We start from the raw sequence: 27,880 nt of genomic DNA on the forward strand, positions 1-27,880 counted from the left end.
AAGAGAAGAGAAGAGAAGAGAAGAGAAGAGAAGAGAAGAGAAGAGAAAGAACGTAGGCTCAAGCCTGTAATCTCAGCACTATGGGAGGCCAAGACGGGCGGATCACGAGGTCAAGAGATCGAGACCATCCTGGCCAACACAGTGAAACCCCGTGTCTAATAAAAAAAAAAAAAAATACCAAAACTAGCTGGGCAAGGTGGCGGGCACCTGTAGTCCCAGCTACTCGGGAGGCTGAGGCAGGAGAATGGCGTAAACCCGGGAGGCGGAGCTTGCGGTGAGCTGAGATCCAGCCACTGCAGTCCAGCCTGGGTGACAGAGCAAGGCTCTGTCTCAAAAAAAAAAAAAAAAAGAACACAGGCCATTATTCATGATGAACATGCATACAAAAATCCTCAAGAAAATACTAGCAAACCAAACCCAGCAACACTTCAAAAAACTAAGTCACCATGATCAAATAGACTTTATCCCTGGGATGCAAGGTTGGTCAACAAACACAAATCAATAAATAGGATTCACCCATACACAAAACTAAAAACAAAAACCATATGATCATCTAAATAGATGCAGGGAAGACTTCAACAAACTTGGCAGAAAAGGAATATGCCTCAAAATAATTAGAACCATATATGTCAAACATACAGCCAATATCATACTGAACAGGCAAAAGCTGGAAGCATTCCCCTTGAGAAATGGAACAAAACAGGTTTCCCACTATCACCACTCCTATTCAGCATAGTACTGGAAGTCCTAGCCAGAGCAATAAGGCAAAATAATGAATAAAAGGCATCCAAATAGGAAGAGAGGAAGTCAAACTATCTCTGTTTGCTGATGATATGATTCCATCCCTAGAAAACCCCACAGTTTCTATCCCCAAATTCCTAGATCTGACAAACAACTTCAGCACCATTTCAGGATATAAAATCAATGTACAAAAATCAGTGGCATTTCTACACACCAACATCCAAGCTGAGAGCCAATTCAAGAACGCAATCCCATTCACAATAGCCACAAAAAGAATAAAATACCTAGAAATGCAGCTAACCATGGAGTTGAAAGATGCCTACAAGAATTATAAAACACTGCTCAAAGAAATCAGAGATGACATAAACAAAGGCAAAAATATTCCATGCTCATGGAGAGAATCTATTGTTAACACGGCCATACTGCTCAAAGCAATTTATAGATTCAATGCTATTCCCATCAAACTACCAATGATATTCTTAACAAAATTAGAAAAAACCATTTAAAAACTCATATGGAACCAAAAAGAGCCCCAGTAGCCAGAGCAATCCTATGTAAAAGAACAAAGCTGAAGACATCACATTACCCAACTTCAAACTATACTTTACAAGGCCATGAACCAGAACAGCATGGTACTGATACAAAAATAGAAACACAGATGAATGGAACAGAAAGAGTGTGCAGAAAAAATGCCACACACTTGCAACCATCTCATCTTTGACAAAGTTGACAAGAACAAGCAGTGGGGAAAGGAATTTCTATTCATTAAATGGTGCTAGGGTAACTGGCTAGCCATATGCAGAAGCTAAAACTGAACCTCTTATTTACACCATTTACAATAATCAACTCAAGATGGATTAAGTAACTTAAATGTGAAACTTCAAACTATAAAAGCCCTAGAAGATAGCCTAGAAAATACCATTCTGGAAACAGGATCTGGTAAATATTTCATGATGAAGAAGCCAAAAACAATTGCAACCAAAAAAATTGACAAATGAGACCTATTTAAAATAAAGAGTTTCCACACAAGGAAAGAAAATATTAACAGAGTAAACAGACAACCTACGTACTGGGAGAAAATATTTGCAAACCATGAATCTGACAAAGGTTTAATATTCAGAACTTACAAGGAACTTAAACAAATTTACAAGCAAAAAACCATCCTCATTAAAAAGTGGCCAAAGGATATTACAGATACATTTTTTTTTTTTTTTTTTTAAAGTCAGGGTCTTGCTCTGTTGCTCAGGCTGGAGTACAGTGGTACAACCAGAACTCACTGCAGTCTCGACCTCCCAGACTCAAATGATCCTCTTGCCTCAGCCTCCTGAGAAGCTGGGACCACAAGGGATGCCACCATGCACTGCTAACTTTTTCATTTTTTGTAGAAACAGGGTCTTGCTATATTGCCCAGGCTGATGTCAAACTCCTGGCCTAAAACAATCCTCTTGCTACACCCATAGGCGCGAGCCACCACACCCAACCTGAACAGACACATTTTTAGGAAGACAAACACATGGTCAACAAGCATATGAAAGAATGCTTAACATCACTATTCATTAGAGAAATGGAAATCAAAACCCTAATTACATACCATCTTATACGAGTCAGAATGGCTATTATTTAAAAAGTCGAAAAATAATAGATGCTAGTGAGGCTGTGGAAAACAGGGAATGCTTATATACTGTTGGTGGGAATGTAAATTATTCCATTATTGTGCAGAGCAGTCTGGAGATTTCTCAAAGAAAGTAAAACAGAACAACCATTTGACCCAGCAATTCCATTATTGGGTATATACCCATAGGAATATAAATCTTTCTACCACGAAGACACATGTATATCTATGTTCATTGCAGCACTATTCATAATGGCAAAGACATGGAATCAACCTAAATGCCCACCAATGGGAGAGTAGACAAAGAAAATGCGGTACATATGTATCATGGAATAATAGGCAACTCTAAAAAAAGAATGAGGTCGTATGCTTTGCAGCAATATGGATGGAGCTGGAGGTCATTATTCTAAGCAAACTAATGCAGGAATAGAAAACCAAATACTACATGTTCTCGTAAGTGGGAGTGAAAACACTGAATACACATGGACACAAAGAACGAAACATCAGACACCGGGGCCTACTTGAGGGTGGAGGGTGCAAGGATGTTGAAGATCAAAAAACTACCTATCAGGTACTATGCTTATTACCTGGATGACAAAATAATCTATACAGCAAATATCCTGTGACATACAATTAACTTATGTAGTAAAGTTGCCCAAATACCCTTGAACCTAAAAAAAAAAATTTTTTTTAAATAATAAACAAATAATTTAAAAGGTGTGCTCCCTCCCTTCTCTGGGGGGCGGGGGGAAGACATACACTCATGTGGTCATCAAGGCAGTATTTACAATAGCAAAAACATGGAACATCAATCTATGATGAAAACTCTCAAGAAACTAAGAACAGAAGAAAGCTTCCTTAATCTGATAAAAAGCATTTAAAAAAAAATCAAAACAAAAACAAACTACAGCTAACATCACCCCTTAATGGTGAAAAACTGCTTTCTCCCTAAGATCAGGATGAAGGCTTCTGTTCTGTATTTTACTGAGGGTACAAGACAGGGTAGTATGATAGTAAAAACAGTATACAAATTGGAAACTAAGAAATAAAACTTTTCACTCCCAGATACCATGTTCATGTACATTAAAAATCTTATAAATTTACCCAAAAAAATTAATTAGAGCTTATAAGTCAATTTGGCAATGTTCCGGGATATAAGGTTAATTAATATGCAAAAATAAATTGTTTCTATAAACTAGCAAGAAACAAGTAAAAATGAAAACAAAATAACATTTTAAATGATATTCCATGTGTAACACTTATACACTAAAAATCACAAAACATTACTGAAATTTTATAAAGAAGCTCTAAGGAAATGCAGAGAATATACCATAATCACGAATTGGTAGACCCAATACAATACTATCACAATGTCAGTTATTACCAAGCTAAGCTATAGCTTCAATGCAATCCTAATCAAAATCCCAACAGGCTTTCTTATTTCAGAAAGTAAAAAACTAACTTAAATGTAAAACCCAAAACTCAAAACCATAAAAACCCTAGAAGAAAACATAGGCAGTACCATTCAGGATACAGGCATGGGCAAAAATTTTATGATGAAATCACCAAAAGCAATTGCAAAAAAAGCTAAAATTGACAAATGAGATCTAATTAAACTAAAGAACTTCTGCATAGGAAAACAAACTATCTTAAGAGCAGACAGGCAACCTACAGAATGGGAGGAAAAATTTGCAATCTACCCATCTGACAAAGGTCTAATATCTAGAATTTACAAGAAACAAACAAATTTACAAGAAGAAAAAACAATCTCATCAAAAAGTAGGCCAAGGACATGAACAGACACTTCTCAAAAGAAGACATTTATGTGGCCAACAAACATATATTAAAAAAAGGTCAACATCAGTGATCATTAGAGAAATGCAAATCAAAACCACAATGAGATACCATCTCATGCCAGTCAGAATGGCAATTATTAATAAGTTAAGAAAAAAACAATGCTGGCGAGGCTGTGAAGAAGCAGGAACGCTTTTACACTGTTGGTGGAAATGTAAATTAGTTCAACCATTGTGGAAGACACTGTGGGGATTCCTCAAGGACCTAGAACCAGAAACACCATTTGATCTAGCAATCCCATTACTGGGTATACACCCATAGTAATATAAATCATTGTATTATAAAGATACATGGACACATATGTTTGTTGCAGCACTATTCACAATAGCAAAGACATGGAACCAACCCGAATGCCCATCAATGATCGACTGAATAAAGAAAATGTGGTACATATACACCATGGAATACTATACAGTCATAAAAAGTAATGAGATCACGTCCTTTGCAGGAACATGGATGGAGCTAGAAGCCATCATCCTCAGCAAACTAATGCAGAAACTGAAAACCAAAGACTGCATGTTCTCACTCACAAGTGGGAACTGAACAATGAGAACATATGGACACAGGGAGGGGAACAAAACACACCGGGGCCTGTCAGGGTTCGAGAGGAGGGAGAGCATCAGGACAAATAGCTAATGCATGCTGGGCTTAATATCTAGGTGATGGGTTGATAGCTGCAGCAAACCACCATGGCACATGTTGACCTATGTCACAAATCTGCACATTCTGCACATGCATCCTGGGACTTACAGTAAAATAAAATTTTTAAAAAATAAAATCAATTACAACAACAAAAAAAGAAAGTAAAAAACTGATCCTAATATTTATATAAAAATTGCAAAGTCTTGAGATGAGCAAAACAAGCTCAAAAAAGAAAACAAAGTTGAAGGACTTCTACATTATTTGAAGACTTTCTATAAAGCTAGAGAAATCAAGATAGTTTAAAGATAAACTTATCAATGAAATAGAACTGAACTGAGAATCCAGAAATATATTCAAACTAATAGGGCAGATTTATATTTTTATCAAGGTTTCAAAACAGAAAAATTAGACATCAATGGAATGCGATATAGTCCAGAACAGAATCACACATATATGATAAGATTTTTAAAAATCAAGGTGCTAAGACATATGGAAAAGAAAAATATTTCCAAAAATGATACTAGAGCACTCTATCTACAGAAAAATAAACCTGGACCTATACTTTATATCATGCCTAGTAATTTATTTTAAATGGACTATAAGCCTAAATGCAAAAGCTAAAATTACAAATCTTTAGAAAAAAAATATGATAGAGTATCTTTTGACCTTTGAACAGGCAAAGATCTCTTAGGCATATCCAGAAAGCACTAGACATAAAAGAAAAATACTGATAAAGCAGATATTATTAAAATTAAAACTTTTGCTTATCAAAAGCTATTATAAAGAAAATGTATATGTAAGCTCCAGAATGAGAGAAAAGACATCTCAGTACATATATCTGTCCAATAACTTGCAGTCAGAATATATAAATAACTAATAAAACGACAGCCCATTTTTTTAAATTGGGATACTTCATAAAGGAAAATACTGAACAGTTTTAAAGGATATGAAAAGATGATCAATATATGTGTTAGTCACTGGGGAAGTGCAAATTAGAACAACAATGAGATACCACTACATTCCCACTAGAACTAAACTAAAATTTTAAAAACTAATAATAACAAATATTGGCAAGAATGTGAAGGACCTGGAATTCTCAGATTGCTAATGGGAGTATAAAATGGCACAACCATTTTATGGTTTATGGAAAACAGTTTGACAATTCTACTTGTGGGTATTTACCAAAGAGAAATAAAAATATTTGTTCACCCAAAGACTTTAAAGGAGTTTTATTTATAAATGTCCCAGATTGGAAATCTAAATTTCTATCAGTAGAATGCAGTATATCCATACAATGGATATAGTCAGCAATAAAAAGGGAAGAAATTACATATACATATCAACACAGATAAATCTCAAAAACAGTATAATCAGTTTTAAAAAAAAAAGCCAGCTGCAAAAGAGTGGATGTCATTTATATAAATTTCTTGAACTGGAAAAAGTAATCTCCAATTATAGAAAGCATATCAGTGGTTGCCTCAGGCCAGGAGTGGTGGAAGACTAACTGCAGAGAGGAACAAAAAACTTTATGGGGCAATGAAAATGTTCTAAATCTTGATAGGGGTATGGATTGGATGACTATCTAGATTTTTCAAAACTCAAAACAGTCTATTTTTGACATTGCCACATTGCACTTAAATAAATCACACATCAATGAAAAAAGTCAATAGATACAGTTAATATGCACAGAATGGACACAGATGGCAAAATATTAGAAGACAAAAGTATTTTTCCCATGGTTATTTACATTTTTAAGATTTTCCTTAAAAAACAAAGCATTAGTTATATTAAAAAAAAAATAAGGTCCTCAAAAGCAGCTTCACTGATAAGGTGACATCTGATCAAAGACCTGAAGGAGGCGAGGAAGTCAACCGTATGGATGTATGTGAGAAGAGAAGAACCTTCTAGGAAGAGGAAACCTGAACTATAAAATCCTTGGGGTTTTGACAAGAGCAGTGACAGGCTCTCAGTTACATTTTAACAGGTCTGCTGTGGCTGAAGTGTTTAGAATATACAAGGGCAGAAACAAGGAGACTAGTCAGAAGGCTACTGTAATAATCCAGGTAAGAGATGATTGAAGCTTGGATCAGGGGAAAGCAGTGAAGTTAGAGAGACTTCGTCAAATTCTGAATGTATGTTTAAAGTAAAGCTAACATTTGCAGTTAGATTGGATGTGAGGTGTAGGAGAACGACAGATCAAGGATGACTTCAGTGGTTTTGGCCTAAGCAACTGGAATAAAGTATTCATTTGCTGATATAGAGAAGACTATGAAATGAGGTAGGTTTTTTGTGGCAAGAGGAAAGAGCAGGTTTGTTTTGGACATACTAAGTTTGAGTAAAGCTGAAGATATAAAATTGGTAGTCATTGGCAAGTAGAGGTATTTATAGCCACAGAACCAGGGTGATCACCAAGGGAACGTGAACATTAAAAATAGACAGGTTCAAAGAACAGGTCCTTACAACATTCAAAAGTATCAGGAGGTCTGCAAGTTCTTAGCATAAACTAGAAACGAAGGTCAGTAATGCCCTAAAATACACCGTAAAACTATTCTGAGAAATCTGGACTAACTTCAAAAACTAAAATCAAAAAAGCCTTTTCTATTCTTTGATTAAATGGGCACTCTGAAGTTATCACTGATTATGTAAGTTGAAATAGAAACCTAGATCGATCATGATCTTAACACCAAAATTACAGAGAGATAACTGCACTATTCACCATTATTGTACATTCTATATTCCTATAATCCCATGGGTCAAGCTTCTCCATCTTTGAGACACTTAGTAATAAAAGTATAAGGACATATTCAGAATAGTTGCCCTCGAACAGCAAAGGATTATCTACTAAAGAAGAGCTATCTCTGTGTCCTTCAACCGGACTCATTCGTCATCAGATGACACTCAAAGCTTGTGAGGTAATGATGTACTATACAGCTGTCCGATCTTCAGATGACACTTTGGAGGTTGATGATAAACTACAGGTCTGACAACTCACTTTCCATTTTAAGATATTTCTTGAACTTTTTCTTGTTGTGACAGGCAACCAAATTGATTAAGCCTAGTCATGGGATTTGACACTACAGCCAGTAGACTTCTATTTGTTGATTGCTATTGATTTTCTTTGATACTTCATTTAAAAATCAATAGTTGGAAAGAAAAATAGGCTTGGTTTACACATACTTAAACATACTATTGTATGCTGGAGGAGGCACAAGTTTGGCAGAGCTTTGCCATCCAATTATAAGAAGAGCTCTTAACAGGTGAAAGCAAGGGCTTTAGATCGATATGCAGTTTTCTTTCTCAATCAAGGAAAGTGGCTATAAATTAGGCTCATCAGTGTTATTTCCAAGGCTTTCATGAAGCAAACAACTTTAAACTTTTTTTTGTCTTCCTTGGATTTACATTAAAAGATACATCACTAATAATTTTTCTTTTGTTTTTAAGGGTATTTAAGGTACCTGAAGTTCATCCGGGCTTTTATCTTTTTGGCTTTTTTTTTATTTTTTTGCCGCTCTTCTCCATCTTTCAAAGTCTCTGCTGGAGCTGTACTTTCAACCACAATGTCAATAATATACTTCTTCAAGGAAAGATGCTCCTGCAAGATAAATAAATAAAATAATAATAATGAGAATGATTTTTTAAATGTAACATAGGATTGCTATAGACTACAGTGAGTATAAGACATTTGATAAAACTAAAAGTAATCTCTGTAATACACTGGTTTCTACAATTGTTTTGGAAAACACTGAAGAAACTGTTTTAAGATTTTTACACCACTGACTTCACTTCATTGCATATCAGTTGTGCCTAATACTAAGGATACATGGACATAATCCCTACCATGATATCACACAAGTAGAGTAGGAAAGATAAAATATATACACAAAACTATAATGCCATCTATAATACCAAGTCAATTGGAGATTTAGAGTACTGTAATAACTCAAAGAGGGAAATAGGATCACTGTTCACTAGGGGGAAAGGGGGGGAAACTTCAGGAAGGAAGCACCATATTTGCTATCCCCTGAAGAAAGGATAAAATGTGAACATACAGATATTAGGTAAGTATGTGTTTGGGCTGGGAGTGGGATAAGCTTGCAGAAAGGAAAAAGGAGGTCATCTCAGAAAACACATCCTAGAGATGAGAAAGTGGAATGTGAGTATCGACAGCAAAGCTTTGGTTCAGCGAGAGCACACAGTGTTTGGTCAAGTTCCCCTCCTTATCCATCTTAGATTTTATGGCCTATCACTATAATTATTCTGTTGCTTGAGCTCAACTCTTTTCCCCCTTTGTTCTTTCATACATGCATGGCAAAATCCCAACCCTAAATCCAACTCTCTCCCTATTCTGAGCCTATGTCTGAAGCAGATTAATGTGGCTATAATTACAAACTTTAAATTTATGAAATTACACCTCAAGTGGCCTCTAGTATTCCCAGTCAAGCAACCTTACATTAGTTAATCTACACACTCGCCTTGCTAAAAATTATTTTAGACTCTCTCCTTAAATCTCCAATATCCCTCATCTCCCAACCCCATCTCTCAGTTCATGATCATGTTTATTTGATTAAAGAAAATAGCATTATTCAGACGAGCTTCCACACACTCCCACAGCTAAATGTGTCAAACAATCTGCATATGTGCCTGTACACTCTCTTCCCTCCTGTTGTAATATATGAACACATGTTCCTATCTAAGAGCAAGTCCTCCAGTATACACTGAATCCCAATCCTTGTCTTGCATTTTTATAGTTATTTCTCCTCTTATCCGGATCATCAGTTTTCCTGTTTCTATTTAAATCATCTCAAAAGGATTCTTGTTCATATGTCTCCATTCGGCTACTACCCTTTTGTACCAAAATTTGTTGAAACAAAGTGTATTTTGCCTCTACTTCCTTCACTCCCATTCACTCCTAAACTCATTTTAGTCCAGCTTTTGCCCTTACCACCCTTACCAATCTACAAATTTTCCTTGTCAAAGTCAATAACGCCAGTGGCCAACGTTCAGTTCTTATATTTTTCTTGCAACTTTAGTCCTATAGATCATTTCCTCCTACCCAAGACTCCTCCTTCACTTGGTTTCCTGATATCACATTGTCCTTCTAACTCACTGGCTGCTCCTTCTAAGTCTTCTTTGTTGGGTCCTTTTCCTCTTCTTGACCTCTAAATGTTAAAGCATCCCAGAGCTATACTCAGAGCTTTCTTCTTCTCTATCCAAACTCACTCATTTAATGCAGTAACTTGAAATATTATTCATACACAATAAATTCTCAAATTTTTAACTCTAGTTCTGACCTCTCTCCTGAACTCTATTCACCTGCATAAAAATGTCTCCTCGAATTGCTTGAACCCGGGAGGCTGGGGTTGTGGGGAGCCGAGATCACGCCATTGCACTCCACCCTGGGCAACAAGAGCGAGACTCAGTCTCAAAAAAAAAAAAAAAAAAACCTCCTCGGCCAGGTACAGTGGCTCACACCTGTAATCCCAGCACTTTGGGAAGCCAAGGTGGGAGGATCACTTGAAGGCAGGAATTCGAGACCAGACTGGCCAACATGGTAGACTCCCGTCTCTACTAAAAATACAAAAATTAGCCAGGCATGGTGGTAGATGCCTGTACATACCTGTAATCCCAGCTACCTGGGAGGCTGAGGCAGAAAAATCGCTTGAACCCAGGAGGCGAAGGTTGCAATGAGCCGAGATCGCACCACTGCAGTCCAGCCTGGGCAACAAAGCAAGACTGTCTTAAAAAAAAAAAAAGTCTCTTCAAACTCTCCAATTAGGTGGAACATTTCCACAATCAGCATTTCAAAAATAACATGTCTACAACAAAACTCTTATGTTCCTTATATACATCAAATTGTTCTTCTGAGAGTGTTCTCTATTTCAGTAAATGGTACCATCATTTGCATAATTGCTCACATCCAATACATTAGCAAATCCTATCAGTTCTCCTTTCATATATATCCCCAATTCAACCACTTCTCCCTACCACCCTCACCTGCTCTAAGTCACCATCAGCATTCATTTATATTACTGCAATAGCCTCTGGTCTCAGTTTCTAATTTGACCCCATAGGTCTTTTCTCTATAAAAATGGCCACTTATTTTTTTACAACAACAGTCAAATCACATCATTCCTTTTATCAAAACTTACATTCTCATCACACTTAGGGTAAATCCAAATTGCTCACCATGACCTACAAGGCTGAGTCATTGATCTCTCTGATCTCATCTACCATTCTCTTCTTTCTTTACTAAAACTACACTCACAGTGGTCCTCTTGGTTCTCCACATTCATCAGAAACGTTACTGCCTCCGGGCTCTATATGTTTTTCCCTTGGCCAAGAATATGCTCTTGGGTATTTGCGTGGTCTTAACCAAAATGAATGCTCAGTCTTAACACCCTCTATTATTTGCCATCTCCTTATTTTATGTTTCTTCATAGGACTTGTTTCACATCACTGCCTAGTATTACATATTCATTTTCAATTTCCATCCTCAAACATAAGTTTCCCAAGGGCAATGACTTTGTCTGTTTTGTTCATTGATATTTCTATGTCTAGAACTGTGCCTGGCACATGGCAAGCACTCAGTAAGTATGTGTTAGATAAATAAAAAGAGAGTTATTGTAATAACAACTAATAGTATTTTTCAGCCCTTATTACACAAGATACATTGAGCTAAGTACTTTATATAATATCATTCATCTCGTCCTTACAACTATACTTAGAAGGTATATATTTTTATTATCCTCATTTTAACTATGAGAAAACTTGGACAGAAAGTTAACTTTTTCAAAGTTAGAAGGCCAAAACCATGACTGAGTGACGTTGCAGCTAGTAAAGTGACAGAGCCTAAATTTAAACCCAGACAGGGTGATTAGGGAATCCACATTCTTGACTACCTTAGAGATACGGCTGGAAGTAGGTTTGAGCTATAGAATTGTGCTCACTTTCCAAATTATGAACCTACCAACAAAAAACAAGCAACAACAACAAAAAACAAAAACCCCACAGTCAAACGAAGAAAATGTTCTTTCACTGTAGAAGCAATTATTTTCTTTGATAAACTAGGCCTATGGTATACTATACCTTTATACGGTAGCACTAACGCAAAGCAATGATTTAAGAAGTAAGTACACACACATAAAAAACTTAAAATAACCCAGGTCTTTCTTTTCAAAGAAAGAACACAGCGAGTGGCGGGGGAGAAAACCCTCTTCTCATTATCTCCCAAAGACATATGGAACAAAGCAAGTCATATATGAAAGCACCATCCATACTACCATTTACTGAACACTTACTATGTGATTAGCAAAGGACTGGATCAAGTCCACACATTATTTCCTATCATCTTCACAACCCCGTAAAGCAGGTGGTAGTATGTTTACATTTCACAGATGGTTAACAAACACAGATGTTTACAGATGCAAACCTCAAAGAAGTTTGGTATAATGCCCATGGTCACAAAGCTCAAGATCAAAACCACAACTGACTGACTTTACAAGATCAAGGTTTTTTACTACTCCACATTCCCTCCTGCCATGCTGCTCATGCAGGCTAGTCTCCGACATGTGATTTGATCACTGCGCTAAGGAAAATAAATATTCTAAATGATATCTTCAGTTTTGTGAAAGGTCCAAATTATACTATTTTCAGTTGTATATAAATGTTATTTACATATCTAACAGAAACCACTAAGGAAACTTATACACAAATGCAGTCACTATGCAAAAAAAACTCGGACTCTATCTAGAACTATCAAGAATCATACCTTTGTTATAGACAACACCTTTACACACATATTCACATACAAAACCACATACATCAGGCATTCATATTAATGTTAACATTTTTAAAATCTCAAACCAGAGACAAATGAGCATATGTTTTTGTTTGACTTAATAGTAAACTTTTTCTTAACACAAAAATGTGTTAATTACAGAAAAAATATATAAATAAAAATTAAGATTAAAATATTTCTAATAACTAGAAAAAAACTAATGTTTTGAAGTATATTCTTCTGGACATCGTTCTTTGTACATATAGTTTTATAAAAATAGGTTATCCCATTTATAAAATTTTAAAATTTGCTATATTTGATACAGCTATATATTCTTTCCATTAAATAATATCCTACAACATAAGCTAATAGATGTAAGCTATTCCATTTCATGAATATACCTATTTTGCCTAATGCCTTATTGTTACACATCTGGATAATTTTTAATTTTTCAATGTCATAAATAGTACAACAAAATATTCCTATAACTCAAATTTAAACAAATAGTCAATTATTCCTTTATGATCAAATCACAGAAATGAAAAACCTGGGCCACAGATTACACATATTTTTAAGACTTTTGATAAGTACTCTCAAACTTAATAATCAAAATGGGAATTAATTTATGTCCCCACAAGTGGTTTGCCAGTATGTGGTGTTCCTGTTTTCTTTCTAAATCTGTTGATTAGTTAACTAAAATACTGGTATTAGTATGCTTGACCATTTGTCTGCATTTTGTTTTCTGTGACTTAGGATGTTTCTTCTGTTCCTTTCTATAAACACATTTCAAGTCTTTACATACTTTTAATGGTTTGCATTATGCTTTTGCTTTTTCTAAGAGAGAGATCACCTTTTGATGATAAAAGAGTAATAATCATCTATCTTTCCATTAAAATAACTACAGTGTTACACAGGAACAAAGTTTTGACATGGTTTCTGAAGATGGAAAGCACGTAAAAAGAAGGGTTTTCAACATTGAAGGAGTGGTTTAGTAAATTACGGTGTATTTCTATGAAGAAGTAATAGTCATTAAAATCCTTATTAAAGGTTGGGTGCGGGGGCTCATACCTGTAATCCCAGCACTTCGGGAGGCAGAGGTGGGTTGGATCGCTTCAGCCCAGGAGTTCGAGATCAACCTGGGCAACATGGAAAAACCCCATCTCTACAAAATATCAGCAGGACATCATGGCGTGCACCTGTGGTCCCAGCTCCATGGGAGGCTGAGGCAGGAGGATCACATGAGTCCAGGAAGTTGAGATCACAGTGAGCCATGACTGCACCACTGCACTCCAGTCTGGTAACAGATTGAGATTATAAAAGAAGATTCTGAGAAGATGGTGGCAGTGGTAGCAGAACTTTGAATTCACTGAATCTCCATATAAAAACATAAAGAGCAATTATATATTAAAGCAAAACCCATGAAAAATATTTACAACCATACTAAGTGACAAGGTATTCCCACAACCCCCAAATAGAAGTGAGTGTGGACAAACTACCATCAGATAAGTAGCGTTTCAGTGTCTGCAAGAGAAATTAGAGGGAAACATCAGGATGAATAATGAATATCAGAACATAAGAACCCTAAAAAAGGAACAGTTATTCACTGGAGAGTTAACAGGCTAATTTGAGAACAGCCTTTGAAAGTGAGAGGGGCTCTGACCCTTCAAGAGGAGGTGAGTAAATGGTCCTTGCATTAAGAAGGTCTGATCTGACTAGTGGAGGGTAGCCCTTATGACTCTGGAAATAAGCCACCAGGGCTCCCTTCCAGGAGAGGGCTCTCATGGGAAAAACTGCTGGGAAAGAAATTTAAATTGGACAAACTAGGGATAATAGAGACAAAGAGGAAAACAATGCCTAGCTAAAAGCAGAATAGGAAAACAGAACCAGGAAACCGCAGAACTCAAGCCACTACATTTTTCACAAAAATAGTATAAGAGGGATCTCTATGAAGTTAGAATGGCTACCCTAAAACATGTCCTTCTAAAAGTTTCATAAAACTAATTCCATGTAAAAATTAGCAAGAGAAAAGTATCAAGGTCAAATGCCAAAGTTATCAGAAGAAAACAAGTAGAATAGCAACCTTACAAACAACAACAAATCATACCAAAAAAATGTATGCACAGGTCAAAACATAACTTTCTATTTCAAAATAAGCTGAAACACATAAAAAAATGATATAAGGCATGAGAGAACAACATAAATCAATATCTTAAAAACTCAATAATTAGGTCTTAAAACTCAAAAAAAGATTGCAATGAAAGAAATCATTTAAGAAATAAAAACAAAACAGAAGATGTATAAGAGTAAATAAACACAACAAATAATGCCTCAAAACATAAATAAAAAGGATACAATTTTTTCAGTAAAAAAATAAAAATGATTTGAAAGTAACTGGAAATACTGAAGAGGAGCAAAGATGAGATCAAGATAATAGGAGTTCTTGACAAAGTAAACCAAAGCAAAAGAATAGATCAAATATTAAAAACCTTAATCCAATAAAACTTTCAAGTATATAAAAAGAATCGCTTCTCGGCCTTTTGGCTAAGATCAAGTGAAGAATATAAATACTGAAAGAGTACACCATACACTCGAAAATACTGACCTCGAGAGGCTAATATTGACTTATCTTATTAAAATTTCTGGGCCTTAAATAAAAAAAAATTATTTCAGCATTTAGGGGGAAAAAGAACAAGTGACTTACAAGGAAAAAAACTGGATTATCATCAGACTTTTTGACAGCAGCATTTTATGCCAAAAGAAAATAATGTATTTAGCATCATCAAGAAAGAGATATAAGCTAAAGATTTTCTACCTAGTAAAATTAACTTTCAAGCAAAATAAGCACAAATTATTACCAACATTTTAAAAACCTAGAGAATATTATTCTCATAAACCTTTCTAAGGAATCTACATGATTCCTTAGAACATGCCTCAGAAAAGAAAAATGACAGGAGAGACATGGACAAGGACTACTGGTGAACATTACACATATACTTATAGAACTGAAACTAAACTAGGGATGAAAGCTAAAGAATCCAGTATATAATGCTGGTGTCTCAGATTTATCATCATGTTACTATTTTTAAAAGATGGGGAGAAAGGGGAAAACATATGAAAAGAATTTTAAACTGTTCTCGGTAATTACACTGATGGTGGTACTATTAGTAATGTTATTCTAAGACTGTTGCATGTGTTGGGCAGGATAGAGTAAACGTGGTTATATTATAATTCTATCATCTCCGCTCTCCTTGAGAACCTGATATTTGGTATGGAAGAAAAGAGATACAGGATGCAATACAGAAGAGGTCGAATAGACACACACCTATACACATATTTCATTTCTTTATTTTCTAATTCTGTTCACGATGATCAACCCATACTGCAATGAGTATCTCTGATTATGGTCTTGAAATATCATTTCCCAGTAAAAGTAAGCAGAGTTTCTTACCAAAATGGCTGATAATAAGTCTAACACCTTGTAAACTGGGTGGCAAGGCAACTATCAAATTCGACTGGGCTCATGTCAAAAGGACTTGAAAACAAACTCAAAAAGACTCTCACTGAAGATGGCATAATTTGAGATTCAAACAGGAAAACTACCAAAAAAATGACCGAAACCCATTAAAAATATTTAAATACATCAGTTCATAATTTATCTATACACACACACACACACACACACACACACACCACACCAATCAGATAACTTTGGAGGATAACAGGAAACTAGTTTGTTATCTTGAAAACTGATAAATAATAAAAAATGTGTACTGACTTACATACACATATACAAACTGTACTCGGTAACCAAATAGTAGATGAGGGAACCATTTCTTTATAAATGTATTACAAATAATAAATGAAAATGAAATGCAAAATTGGAATATCACCATATCTATGAATTAGTGGATCTAGGTACTAAGTGTCAATAGCTGATACGTCAATACCACAAAAAGAAAAAACAATCAAACAATATGTTCATCTTGATGAAAGAACTCAACACCAATTATAGTCTTACCAAATGGATCAAACCTGAGTCTAAGACTCTAGGTTCATGTGTCTACAAGGGAGGAAATAAAGAGGACAAAGAAAATATTGCACTGCACCAGATTCCATAGTAATAGAGCTTTATAGCAAGTCACATAAGTCTTTTACTATGAACTGAATTTCCCAGTCCCTCTTGTAGCTTGAGGTGACCATGTGACTGAGTACTCATTAATGGAAAACGAATGCATACTCGGTGTTTTAAGGTCCATTTACTCTTCCCTTTCTGCAAATTGCAACAGAAAAGAGCCTGTAACAACAGTGCTGGTCATGAAGGGAGGGCATACCTGAGGAGATGGTAAAGACAGAAGATGGGTCCCTGAAAAAACATGTCACATAAAGCTACCCTGAAAACCTAGTCTGCTTACCTCAGAACTGTACTGTAAAAAATAAATTTCTTTGTTCTTAAAATCACTATATTTTGGTGCTTTTATAGCAGCTTAGACCTTTCCCTAATACAATTATGCAGAAAAGTTTTATACATAATATATATTTTGTGTGTATTTACATGTATACATTAGCACGCATAAGGTAACATAAGAAAAGGCAAAAATTAAAATTTCTCACTAGATGATTGTGACAAGTTTTAAATTTCCTCTTTTATAATAAGCATGTATTACTTTCAGAAGCAGAAAGAAAATCTCCATAAAAAATAGCCATAATGAAATGCTATCTGGAATTGACTTCAAGATAGTAGTTACGGAGACAGGATGGAATGTCAACGAGGCAGGATTTACCACAAGTTTATCACTGCAAGGTTGTATGATGAATAATTGGAGGTTCATCATACTATTATGTATGTTTTAAATTCACCATAATAATTAGTTTACAAAATAGTCATTTTGTAGAGAAAAATAATATATACATATGAATCTTACAATTCCATGTTTGGCTTGCCAAATAAGTACATAAAATTATAATATTTATATCTCTCAAGCGTCTAAGATCTGAACTTAAAATGAAATTAACACATTTGTACACTATTCAAGTGCTGAAAGCATATACTATACTGCAAGTTTGAAATCTGTTATAAGGATAGGAAAAAACAATCTTCTGCAGAAAAGTAAAATTAATAAGGACATGCTTTACTGAAAGAAGAGGTGATATATTTGTATTGACCTCATCACTTTCTTGCCTGGTTCTCTTATGCCTGAGGCTATAGAACAGGACAAAATTTAACTAGCAATTACAGAAAGATGCAGAAGCTGAACCTTCTAAGTAACAATGCTGACAAAAAAGGGTAGGCTCTGCTTTCTGGAGCTACTTTGAAATGAAGGTTCTAATGCCCTTCCCCTAATTCCATAGCAAAATCTGCTATGATACAAAGAACACCAGCAGGATCTATACACTAACTTGTAGGTTCTGAAATTACTCTTGCTGCTCTAGGTCCAGAATCAAAACACTTGATCGCTTCTGTACTTGGGCATGCAGCACTCTTCACTCTGTCCTCAGGGGTGGGTAGTCCATTCCATGAAACTGGCCTTTTTTTTTTTTTTTTTTTGGAGACGGAGTCCCACTCTGTCACCCAGGCTGGAGTGCAGTGGTACGATCTCGGCTCACTACAACCTCCGCCTCCTGGGTTCAAGTGATTCTCCTGCCTCAGCCTCCAGAGTAGCTGGGATATAGGCGCCCGCCACCACGCCTGGCTAATTTTTGTACTTTTTTTTTAGACGGAGTCTTGCTCTGTCCCCTAGGCTGGAGTGCAGTGGCGTGATCTCTGCTCACTGCAAGCGCCACCTCCCGGGTTCACGCCATACTCCTGCCTCAGCCTCCCGAGCAGCTGGGACTACAGGCCCCCGCCACCACGCCTGGCTAATTTTTTGTATTTTTAGCAGAGACAGCGTTTCACCGTGGTCTCGATCTCCTGACCTCGTGATCTGCCTGCCTCGACCTCCCAAAGTGCTGGGATTACAGGCGTGAGCCACCGCATCTGGCCAATTTTTGTATTTTTAGTAGAGTCGGGGTTTCGCCATGTTGGCCAGGCTGGTCTCGAACTCCTTATCTCAGGTGATCCACCCGCCTCGGCCGCCCAAAGTGCTGGGATTACAGGTGTGAACCACTGCGCCTAGCCAAAACTAGGTTTCTTAATTTCTTCTTCTCCGTACTCATTGCTTGAGATTCCTGCTGTGATTTGAGCTCTGCTCAGAACCTTAGAATGCAACCTTTGGGTCCTGAGCCTTGATGGCATCCTTCCTTAACACCCCACTTCCTTCATCCAGCCTGCACTGGCTGGGATCAGGAAAAACCAGAAATTTTACCTCCTTTTATTTCAGATTCCATTCTCTTCAAGTCATCTACAGCTCTAGCCATCAAAAAGATGGAGGTCTTTGGATACTGGTATACATGCCTCTGTTCTATAGTCACATTTCATAACAATCTACCTTGCTAAACAGTCAACTAGTCTTATACCCCAGTCCATTTAATATTTAATAAGTGCTCAGTCAAAAAAAGGTACTTTAAATAATTTTATTTCTGAACAATTACCATAATGAAATAGAGATGTACAAAAAGATTTCTCTATAAAGATATTCACTGCAGTGAGATTTACAACAAAGTATCAGCAGTGGGAAATTAATTACATAAGTTTTGGCACATGTATTGAGATACTATATAAATTTAATTTTAAACAACATTAATTATATTAAAATTTTCATTGTATAATGTTAAATAAAAATTCTGGATTCAAATCTATGCAATGCAGTTTATATATAAATGTATGAGTTTTATATATTTGGGCACAAAAAGCAGAAAATAATTAGATCAAAATGTTAATACACCAGGCATTACTTTGCTTTTGCTTCAATCTTCTATAATATATGTTATAAGTACTTCATTAAAAAATTAATGTTATTAAGGAAATGGAAGAAAAAGCAGTATCTTTCAAGTAAAGAGGGTCAATTTGCATAAGGTTATAGTTGTTGTACAGTTATCTGTTGTATAGACATCCCTCATCTTTTTGTATCTACTCTCAAAGCTAATTATTATGTCACAGGCACAAGTAAAAGCAAAGATATACCCTGTGAGACTCAGTAGTTAAGATTTACTTATTCATTTTCAAAATGTGAATCACAGTAAAAATCTTCCCAAAAGGTACCTGGATCTCCTTCCTTCCTAATATAATTTTTAAAATGCAACTTCTAGCCTCACTAAATCCTGCATAATACAATTCCTATCTCCAACTAAGATAATCAGAAATTAGTCTTAGTTGACCATATTTCATACTGTTAATTCTAATTAAGCCTTAACAGAGACACTGTTTTTATTTTAGGCATAGAAAAGCAGCTTGATGCAGTAGAAGCAGCACTAAACTGTGAGTCAAGAAATCCACACCAAGATAAAGTCTGCAACTCATACCAGACTGACTTCTCTAGGCATCAGTTTCCTAATTAGTAAGGGATTACATAATAAATTCTAAAGGCCTCCTTCCCTAATATTCTAAAAATCAATGTAACAAGTCCAAAAGTTAATTACGGTGGCTAATTCCACATACACAATAAAATTTTAAGTCTAGTTTTTAAGTCACACCTGTAAAATTTTAAACAACACTGCTATAGTTTAAAATACTAATAATGTATATAAAGAAACAAATACATATGCGGACATGATCTCATCAAAGTTTACACCCTTTTTATACTTTTAATTACCTTTTATGGCATACTAGACCAAAGCTCTGGTTTTCCTAACACAATTTACTGTATCCTCTGAAATAATTCATACTCAAGTTTATGACCTTGAAAGTCTATCAGACTCCTCCTAAAGGTTCCCATATTTCCTATTTTTTAAGAGAGATGGGGAGAAAATACTGACCGATAGGTTCATGATCTTTGGAAAAAAATAAAAGTTCTGAAAAACAGAATAGGCAGGAAATATAAATGACACAACATAGAATTTTATTAAGCTGCCATTTTTAGAGTTCTGTCAAGTGTTGCCTCAAACACATTCCATAAAATGTGGCACAATGAAGCAAATAATCTCCTTCCCATTATTTTAAAACATAACAATAGAATTTAGAATATTCAAAGATATTTTTCTTCCTAGATCAAAAGGATTTAAAGGAAAAAAAGGATCCAAAGCTTCATTACAGTAATACAAAATTTTTTATTAGAAAATCAGAGCTTTTTTTCAATAAAAGTTCAATATCTTAAGACGCTTATTTCTTTACAGTTTATTTTCAAGACCAGGGTGGAAACCAAGTTACAAATCTAAATACATAAAAAATTAGTGCAATGGTTTTCACATGTCATTTGAAAAAACATTTTCCTCTCAGTCTCAGTCTACACTTTATGAACTTCGGAATCTAAAATCCAATTTTATCAGTTTATTGAAAAATCCATTTTTTTCCTCACATTTAAAAATATTATTAAGTATACCACCGTTTTAAGCCTGCCCAGCACGACAACAAATAAGATACATAGGAAGCATTTATAATACTTCCTCACTGCCTTCTACCCAAACTGGGAAGGGGTGAGGGACTGAAGATTTAAAACTTGTGTTTCTTGTTTCTCTGGATGATGAAGAGGGTGAGAGAAGTAAAAGGTGAAGAAGGTATAGGACGGCAGGAAAGAGATCAAGGTATCTGGAAGAGAAAGAAGAAGGAAAATTGGGAGAACAAGACAGAGAAACAGATGAAATAAAGGAAAAATAAAGGAACACTCACCTAAAAACAAAGGGCATTTTTAGACAGCACTTCATCACATATTTCGCATAGCATCCCCATAGATACAGCATACTGAAGATAATAAGTTAGGGTTTTAGCTCAATTCACTAATATTTAATTCAAAACCTACTATGTATCAAGGGCTTATGCTAACTGCTTAAGTTAAGGAGGAATGATTCTCTGGGGACAGAGTTTTATTCAGACTAAGACCAAAGGAATCTGTAGTAAACTGTTCTTTTCATATATGATCACTCATCCAAGAAAACATTCCAACATATTATGTTCCAGAAAGTACATAGAGGAACTCTTTAAAGCTGATTGTAATTACTAATGTCTTGGATGGCATTAGTCATATCAAATAAAGTATCCACGGAAAGTATTCAAACACTATTCAAAAATGAAGACAATAGAAAAATTACTTAATTCATATAAAAATGAGTGTGTTTAGAGATTCAAGAAAATGTGAAATTTGTCAGAGATGGGCTCACATGACATCATTTACCTATGTTTCCCTAGCACCTGGCCTAACAGAGATTACACAAGCAAGTGCTCAAGAAATGCTTTAAAAAATAAAAGAAAAAGACTGACAGTTCCATTATATTAAAGTTTAAAATTCTGTCCAACAGTAGATTTGAGAAAATCTGAAAATCTGAAATGCAATGCCTTTTTATCATTTATGCATCATTTATTATTTTTGCATCATTTGTGACTGCATCACTTTAAACATATATGGCAATGACAACTTTTGAAAATAAATATGTCATTTTAACTATACAAAAGATTCAACTCTGCTAAGGTCCCTTTCCACAGATATAGGATATACTTATATTTTTATCAGTGACAATTTATTTGTTATATTGTTTAAAGGGACAGATAAGAAAAATAAAGCTAATGAAATACTGTGAAACAGACACCATGCAGAAGAGAAAAGCCATCCACTGATAAGGATGACAGTTCACCATCTGTGCCCCCGCCACTCAGTGACAATTACAAATACTCCATCAGTTTTCTGGTAGGTGGCAATGATGAATGAAGTAAAACCTTCTTTTGCAGATTCTGATGTTCCTTTCTGATCTAATGTGACGTTTAACAGATGACTCAAAGGAAAGCCCACAGTTCAAAAAGGTTACTAATTTATCATGCTGTGAAGAATAAGGAAGGTCTGAGCTCAATATTGCAACAAGGAATGATTCAGTGGTACTGAACCATGCCTTGTAATGAAAGGTGTTTTCTCAGAATTCTCAGATTTCAAATACAGCAACGTGACTAGTATCAGCTTCATCCTTAGAAAATATTTTAGTAATAGAGTAACAGTAATACCTTATATCACAAATAACATCAATCTTTCAAACCAAGATCAAAGGGAAGATAATGCTCAGAACCAGAAGTCCTTAGTTTCAAGTAGCTTCCACACCCATAGGTGACAAGGGCTTGAGAGTATCAGCAGCTTCATCACAGTGCTGTTAACTTCTATATACTGACCAAAAAAATACATGCAAATGTACAATACATAGGTTAAAAGTATAAAGTTAAAAGTACAATGACAGAAAATGATATACCATCATAACACAACAGAAAAGAAAGCCGAAATGGCTATATTAATAATAGACCAGGTAAATTTCAGAGCAAAGAATATGGACAGGGATAAAGTAGGTCATTTCATGGTAATAATAATACTACAGGGGCCAATTAAGAAAACCTAACAATCCTTAGCATTTGCTATACCTTGGATGTTTGTCCACTCCAAATTTCATATTAAAATTTGATCCCTAATGTTGGAGGTGGGGCATACTGGGAGGTTATTGTGTCATGGGGGTGGATGCCTTACGATTAGATAAAGACCCTTCCTTGGTGGAGCGGTGAGTCCTTCCTCTATTAGTTCCCATGAGAGCTGCTGGTTAAAAAGAGCCTAGCACCTCCCTCTTCACTCTCTTGCTTCCTCTCTCACCATGTGATCTCTCCATGCACCAGCTCCTCTTCACTTTCTGCCATGAGCGGAAGCACCGTGAGGACCTAACTATGTGCTCAATCTTAAACCTTCCAGCTAGCAGAACTGTGAACTAAAGAGATGTATTTTCTTTATAAATTAACCAGCCTCAGGTATTCTTCTGAAGCAACACAAAAACATACTAAGACACATTTATACAGCTAATAATACAACTGAAAACTACATGAAGACAAACCCACAATTAAAATCAGAGATTTCAATATCCTCTCCCAAAAACTGGTGAGACAAGAGAAAATCAGCAAGGATACAGTAGATGAGCAAACTTTTGAGGTGATAAATTTGTTCACTATCTTGATCATGGTGATGGTTCCATGGTGTTATGTATATGCCAAAATTGATTAAATTATACACTTAAAAATCAGGGTAAAAAATGTATGATAGTTATATCTCAAGGCTCTCTACTGTAACTACACATTTCTAAGAAAAATCTATTCCTAACCCTATAAATGAAAGAACTTACCCAATTTTCAAATTTCCTACAGTAAGACAAATTGTAAAGTAAAATAATTATGCATAATATATTACAATACTATTAAATACTGTGTCCACTTAAAAAAAATCCTCAACTAAAAGAAAAATACCATAAGACTAGTTTAAAAGAAGAAAATCCAGGCACAAGCTATTTACAGGAGACCCATCTAAAACCAAAGGGGATACAAAACAGTGTAGTGGCGAAGATGGCCAACTAGATGCAGCCAGGATGAACATCTATCACCCAGTGACTGGGACATGGAGGTGACTGGTATACTCTGAGTAGACTGTCACGGGGAAGCAGCGAGTGTGAACAGAAGCAGAATGCAGATGCTGGGATGAAGAGGGAGGAAGCTGGAAACACCACATGGGGATACTGAGAACCCTGGTCATGGGGGTGGATGCCTTAAGATTAGATAAAGACCCTTCCTTGGTGGAGCGGTGAGTCCTTCCTCTATTAGTTCCCATGAGAGCTGCTGGTTAAAAAGAGCCTAGCACCTCCCTCTTCACTCCCTTGCTTCCTCTCTCACCATGTGATCTCTGCATACACCAGCTCCTCTTCACTTTCTGCCATGAGCGGAAGCAAGGACTAGTTCTTGGCACCCTAAATTCCTGGGGAAGAGGTGAGTTGAGGAGGCGAGGAGTGGCCTCTTCTCTCCACAGATCCCTGGAATCCTAGCAGCAGGAGACATCACAACCCCCACGGACACTTACGCCAACAGGAAAAGCTGCTTAGAGGGGCGGTAAGGGCAAGACTCCAGTCTGTGTGAAGCCCAGAGGGTTTGGTGTGGGAAGGTCTGCAGTAGAGTCTGGCAATGACTGACCATCCCACAAGGCTCACCATGCTCCTCTAGGAGATTTTAGCCTTAGAGTGACTGTCAGACTTGGACAGGGCAGAGTGGTCTTGCCCATGAGACAGAGGCAGTCCCACCTGGGCACCGCCCTGTATGCTAGCCTCTCTTGCAGTCCCAGATGACTGTGCCACTTGGAGCTCTGCCTCAGATGCCCAACCAGGGTGCTGCTGGGGCTCTTCATATGTTCTTTGTCAAAACACTTCGCCTGACCATCAGAGAGCTCCCTTAGACTGGGCCCTGCTGAAATGTACCAGCCTACCCACAACCTTCCCCAGGTACTCTGCCAGCATGCAGAAGCCCATGGCCACATACACATAGCTGTGACAGTACACACACAGGCAGAACTCACCTCCTTTCCCTCCCCACCCCGCAGTGCACATGTGAGCAGACCGCTGTGCCACTGCTGCTGGCACAAGCACATCCCAATGATGCCCCCAGCTGACACGGAGGTACCCAGGTGTGCCATCATTGCCAGTTACAATGTGCACAAAGACATTGGCGGCCCCATGCCCATCAACACCCTGCCACTGCAAGCACGAGTGCAAATACAAATGCTGGAAACCCTGCCCCACCCCTGCTGACACAAGCACAAGCAGGAAGGCCACAGTCCAGCTCCCGCTGCTACGCCACCATAGCCAACATAAGCATACCCCAAAACACTGTGGCATTTGCTGACACATACAAGTGAGCATGGATCCCAAGGCACTACCTCGAAAAAGAACTTTGGCTGGCACCACCCAGCAGAGTGTTGTGGCCAGTAGACCAGAAATACTTCAGCCCCTCCAGGAAAGCAGGTTCCTAATCTCAAGGGGCCAGAAAACAAAGCAGAGGGCTGGATACTAGCCCCCCCCAGAGTTACAGCATACAGCCTAGGGGTACTGAGTTGAGCTCTGGCCCCCTAAAATTTTCCAAAAATGAAGTTGGCCAACTGAGCCCACCTTATAACACAATGAAACCTCAAGCGCACCAAATAATACGAAAAACAAAACGACCCCATCCAAAGCACAGCGACTTCAAAGACTGAAGGAACATCAGCCCACATACATGAGAAAGAACAAGATCTGTGGCAACTCAAAAAGCCAGAATGTCTTCTTACCTCAAAATTACCACATTAGTTCCCTGGGAATGGTTCTTAACCAGGTTGAAATGACTGAAATGACAGACATAGAATTCAGAATATGGATAGGAACGAAGACCGTGGAGATTCGGTAGAAAGTCAAAACCCAACCCAAGTATCTAAGAAATATGATGAAACAATACGAGAATTAAAAAATGAAGTGCTCATTTTATGAAAAAAAAATTGATCTGATAGAGCCGAAAAACTCACTTCAAGAATCTCATAATGCAATCACAAATATTAACAGCAGAATCGACCAAGCTGAGGATAGAATCTTAGATCACAAAGACTGGTTCTCCAAATTAACTCAGTCAAACAAAATAAAGAAAAAAGAATAAAGAAAAATGACCAAAACCTCTGAGAAATATGAGATTATGTATTAAGACCAAATCTATGATGCGTTGGCATCCCTGAAAGACACAAAGAAAAAGCATGAAAATATGGAAAACACATCTGAGGGTATCATCCATGAAAATTTCCCTGACCATGCTAGAAAGGCCAACATTCAACTTCAGAAAACACAGAGAACCCTGCACAATACTATACAAGATGGTCATCCCCAAGACATACAGTCATCAGGTTCTCCAAGGTCGAAATGAAAGGAAAAAAAATGTTAAAGGCAGCTAGAAAGGTGGCACAGGTCACTTAAAAAAGGAATCACTATCAAACTAACAGCAAACTGTTTAGTAGAAACCTTATGAGACAGAAGACATTGGGGGGCGGGGTCAACATTCAGCATTCTTAAAGAAAAAGAAATTCCAACCAAGAATTTCATATTGAAGAGTTGGGTGGGGTGGCTCATACCTATAACCCTAGCAACTCAGGAGGCTGAGGCAGGAGGATCGATTGAGGCCAGAAGTTGGAGTTCAGCCTTATAATAGAGCAAGACCATGTTTCTAAAATTTAAAAAGAATTTCACATGCAGCCCAACTAAGCTTCAAAAGCAAAGGAGAAATAAGACCCCTTTCAGACAAATGAATGCTAAGGGAATTCATTACCACAGACCTGCCTTATAAGAGGTTCTTGAGGGAGTGCTAAATATGGATAGGAAACATGGCTACCAGCCTCCACAAAAACACACTTAAGTATATAGACCATTGACACTATAAAGCAGTCACACAATCAGGTCTGCATAATAACCAACTAACACCATGATAACAGGATCAAATCTGCACATACCAATATTAACTCTGAATGGGATAAATGTCCCAATTAAAAGGCACAGAGTGGCAAGTTAGATAAAAAAGCAAGACCCAATTACATGCTATCTTCAAGAGACCCATCTCATCTGCAATGACACCCATATGCTCAATGTAAAGGCATAGAGAAAAATCTACTGGAGGTGATGGATACCCCAATTACTCTGATTTGGTCATTACACATTGTATGCCTGTATCAAAACATCACATGTACCCCATAATTATATACAACTATTACATATCCATAGTAATTGAAAAATTAAAAATTAAATAAATTTTAAGATATTAAAAATTGTTTAAAAAACTAAGGGAAGACTAAAAATAAAAGAATACTCAAACAGTACTATGACTAAGAAAGGGGTATAACTACAAATGAGGTAGAGACTTAAAAGATACAAGAACGCCATCAATAACTACATGAAAGTATTTTTAAAACAGTGTAAAAATAAATTCCTAGAAAACTCTTAACTTTGCAGAAGGGACTCAAAGGGAAATAAAATATTTAAATACATTAGTAATTATTAATAATACTAAAGTGTTTAAGAATCTTCCAACCAAGAAAGGACCAAATGAGTTTTACAGGGAATTTCTTTCAAAATTTCAAAGAAAAGACAATCCTGGTATTGTACAAATCTTCCAGAAAATAGAAAAAAAAGAGTTTCTAACTTTTTGAATGAGCATAATCCTGATAACCAAAGATGATGTAAAAAAGAAAAAATCATAAAACTCTATCACTCATAAATGTATATGCAATAGTAGTGAACAAAATATTAGCAAAGAATACACAGATAATATACCAGTAATGAATTAGGGTTATTCCAGCTTAGCAAAAATAGTTTCATATTAGGAAATAAATATAAGTCACTATACTAAAAGAGTAAACAACAAATAAATAAGCCAATAT

The 27,880-nt window shown here is 36.4% G+C and overlaps 1 protein-coding gene across 5 annotated transcripts in view; it reads right to left on the reverse strand.

Moving 5' to 3' along the window:
• The window catches only part of SCAPER (S-phase cyclin A associated protein in the ER), a 597,115-nt gene that overhangs the window by 339,039 nt on the left and 230,196 nt on the right, over positions 1–27,880 (reverse strand). For all 5 annotated transcript variants that reach the window (XM_023197631.1, XM_023197627.1, XM_023197630.1 and 2 more), the window contains one exon: positions 8,305–8,441. In XM_023197631.1, the coding sequence (XP_023053399.1) occupies positions 8,305–8,441 (137 nt within the window). The remainder of the gene's footprint in view (positions 1–8,304; positions 8,442–27,880) is intronic.

The sequence above is a fragment of the Piliocolobus tephrosceles genome, chromosome 6 (genome assembly GCF_002776525.5).
Source record: "Piliocolobus tephrosceles isolate RC106 chromosome 6, ASM277652v3, whole genome shotgun sequence".
NCBI lineage: Eukaryota > Metazoa > Chordata > Mammalia > Primates > Cercopithecidae > Piliocolobus > Piliocolobus tephrosceles.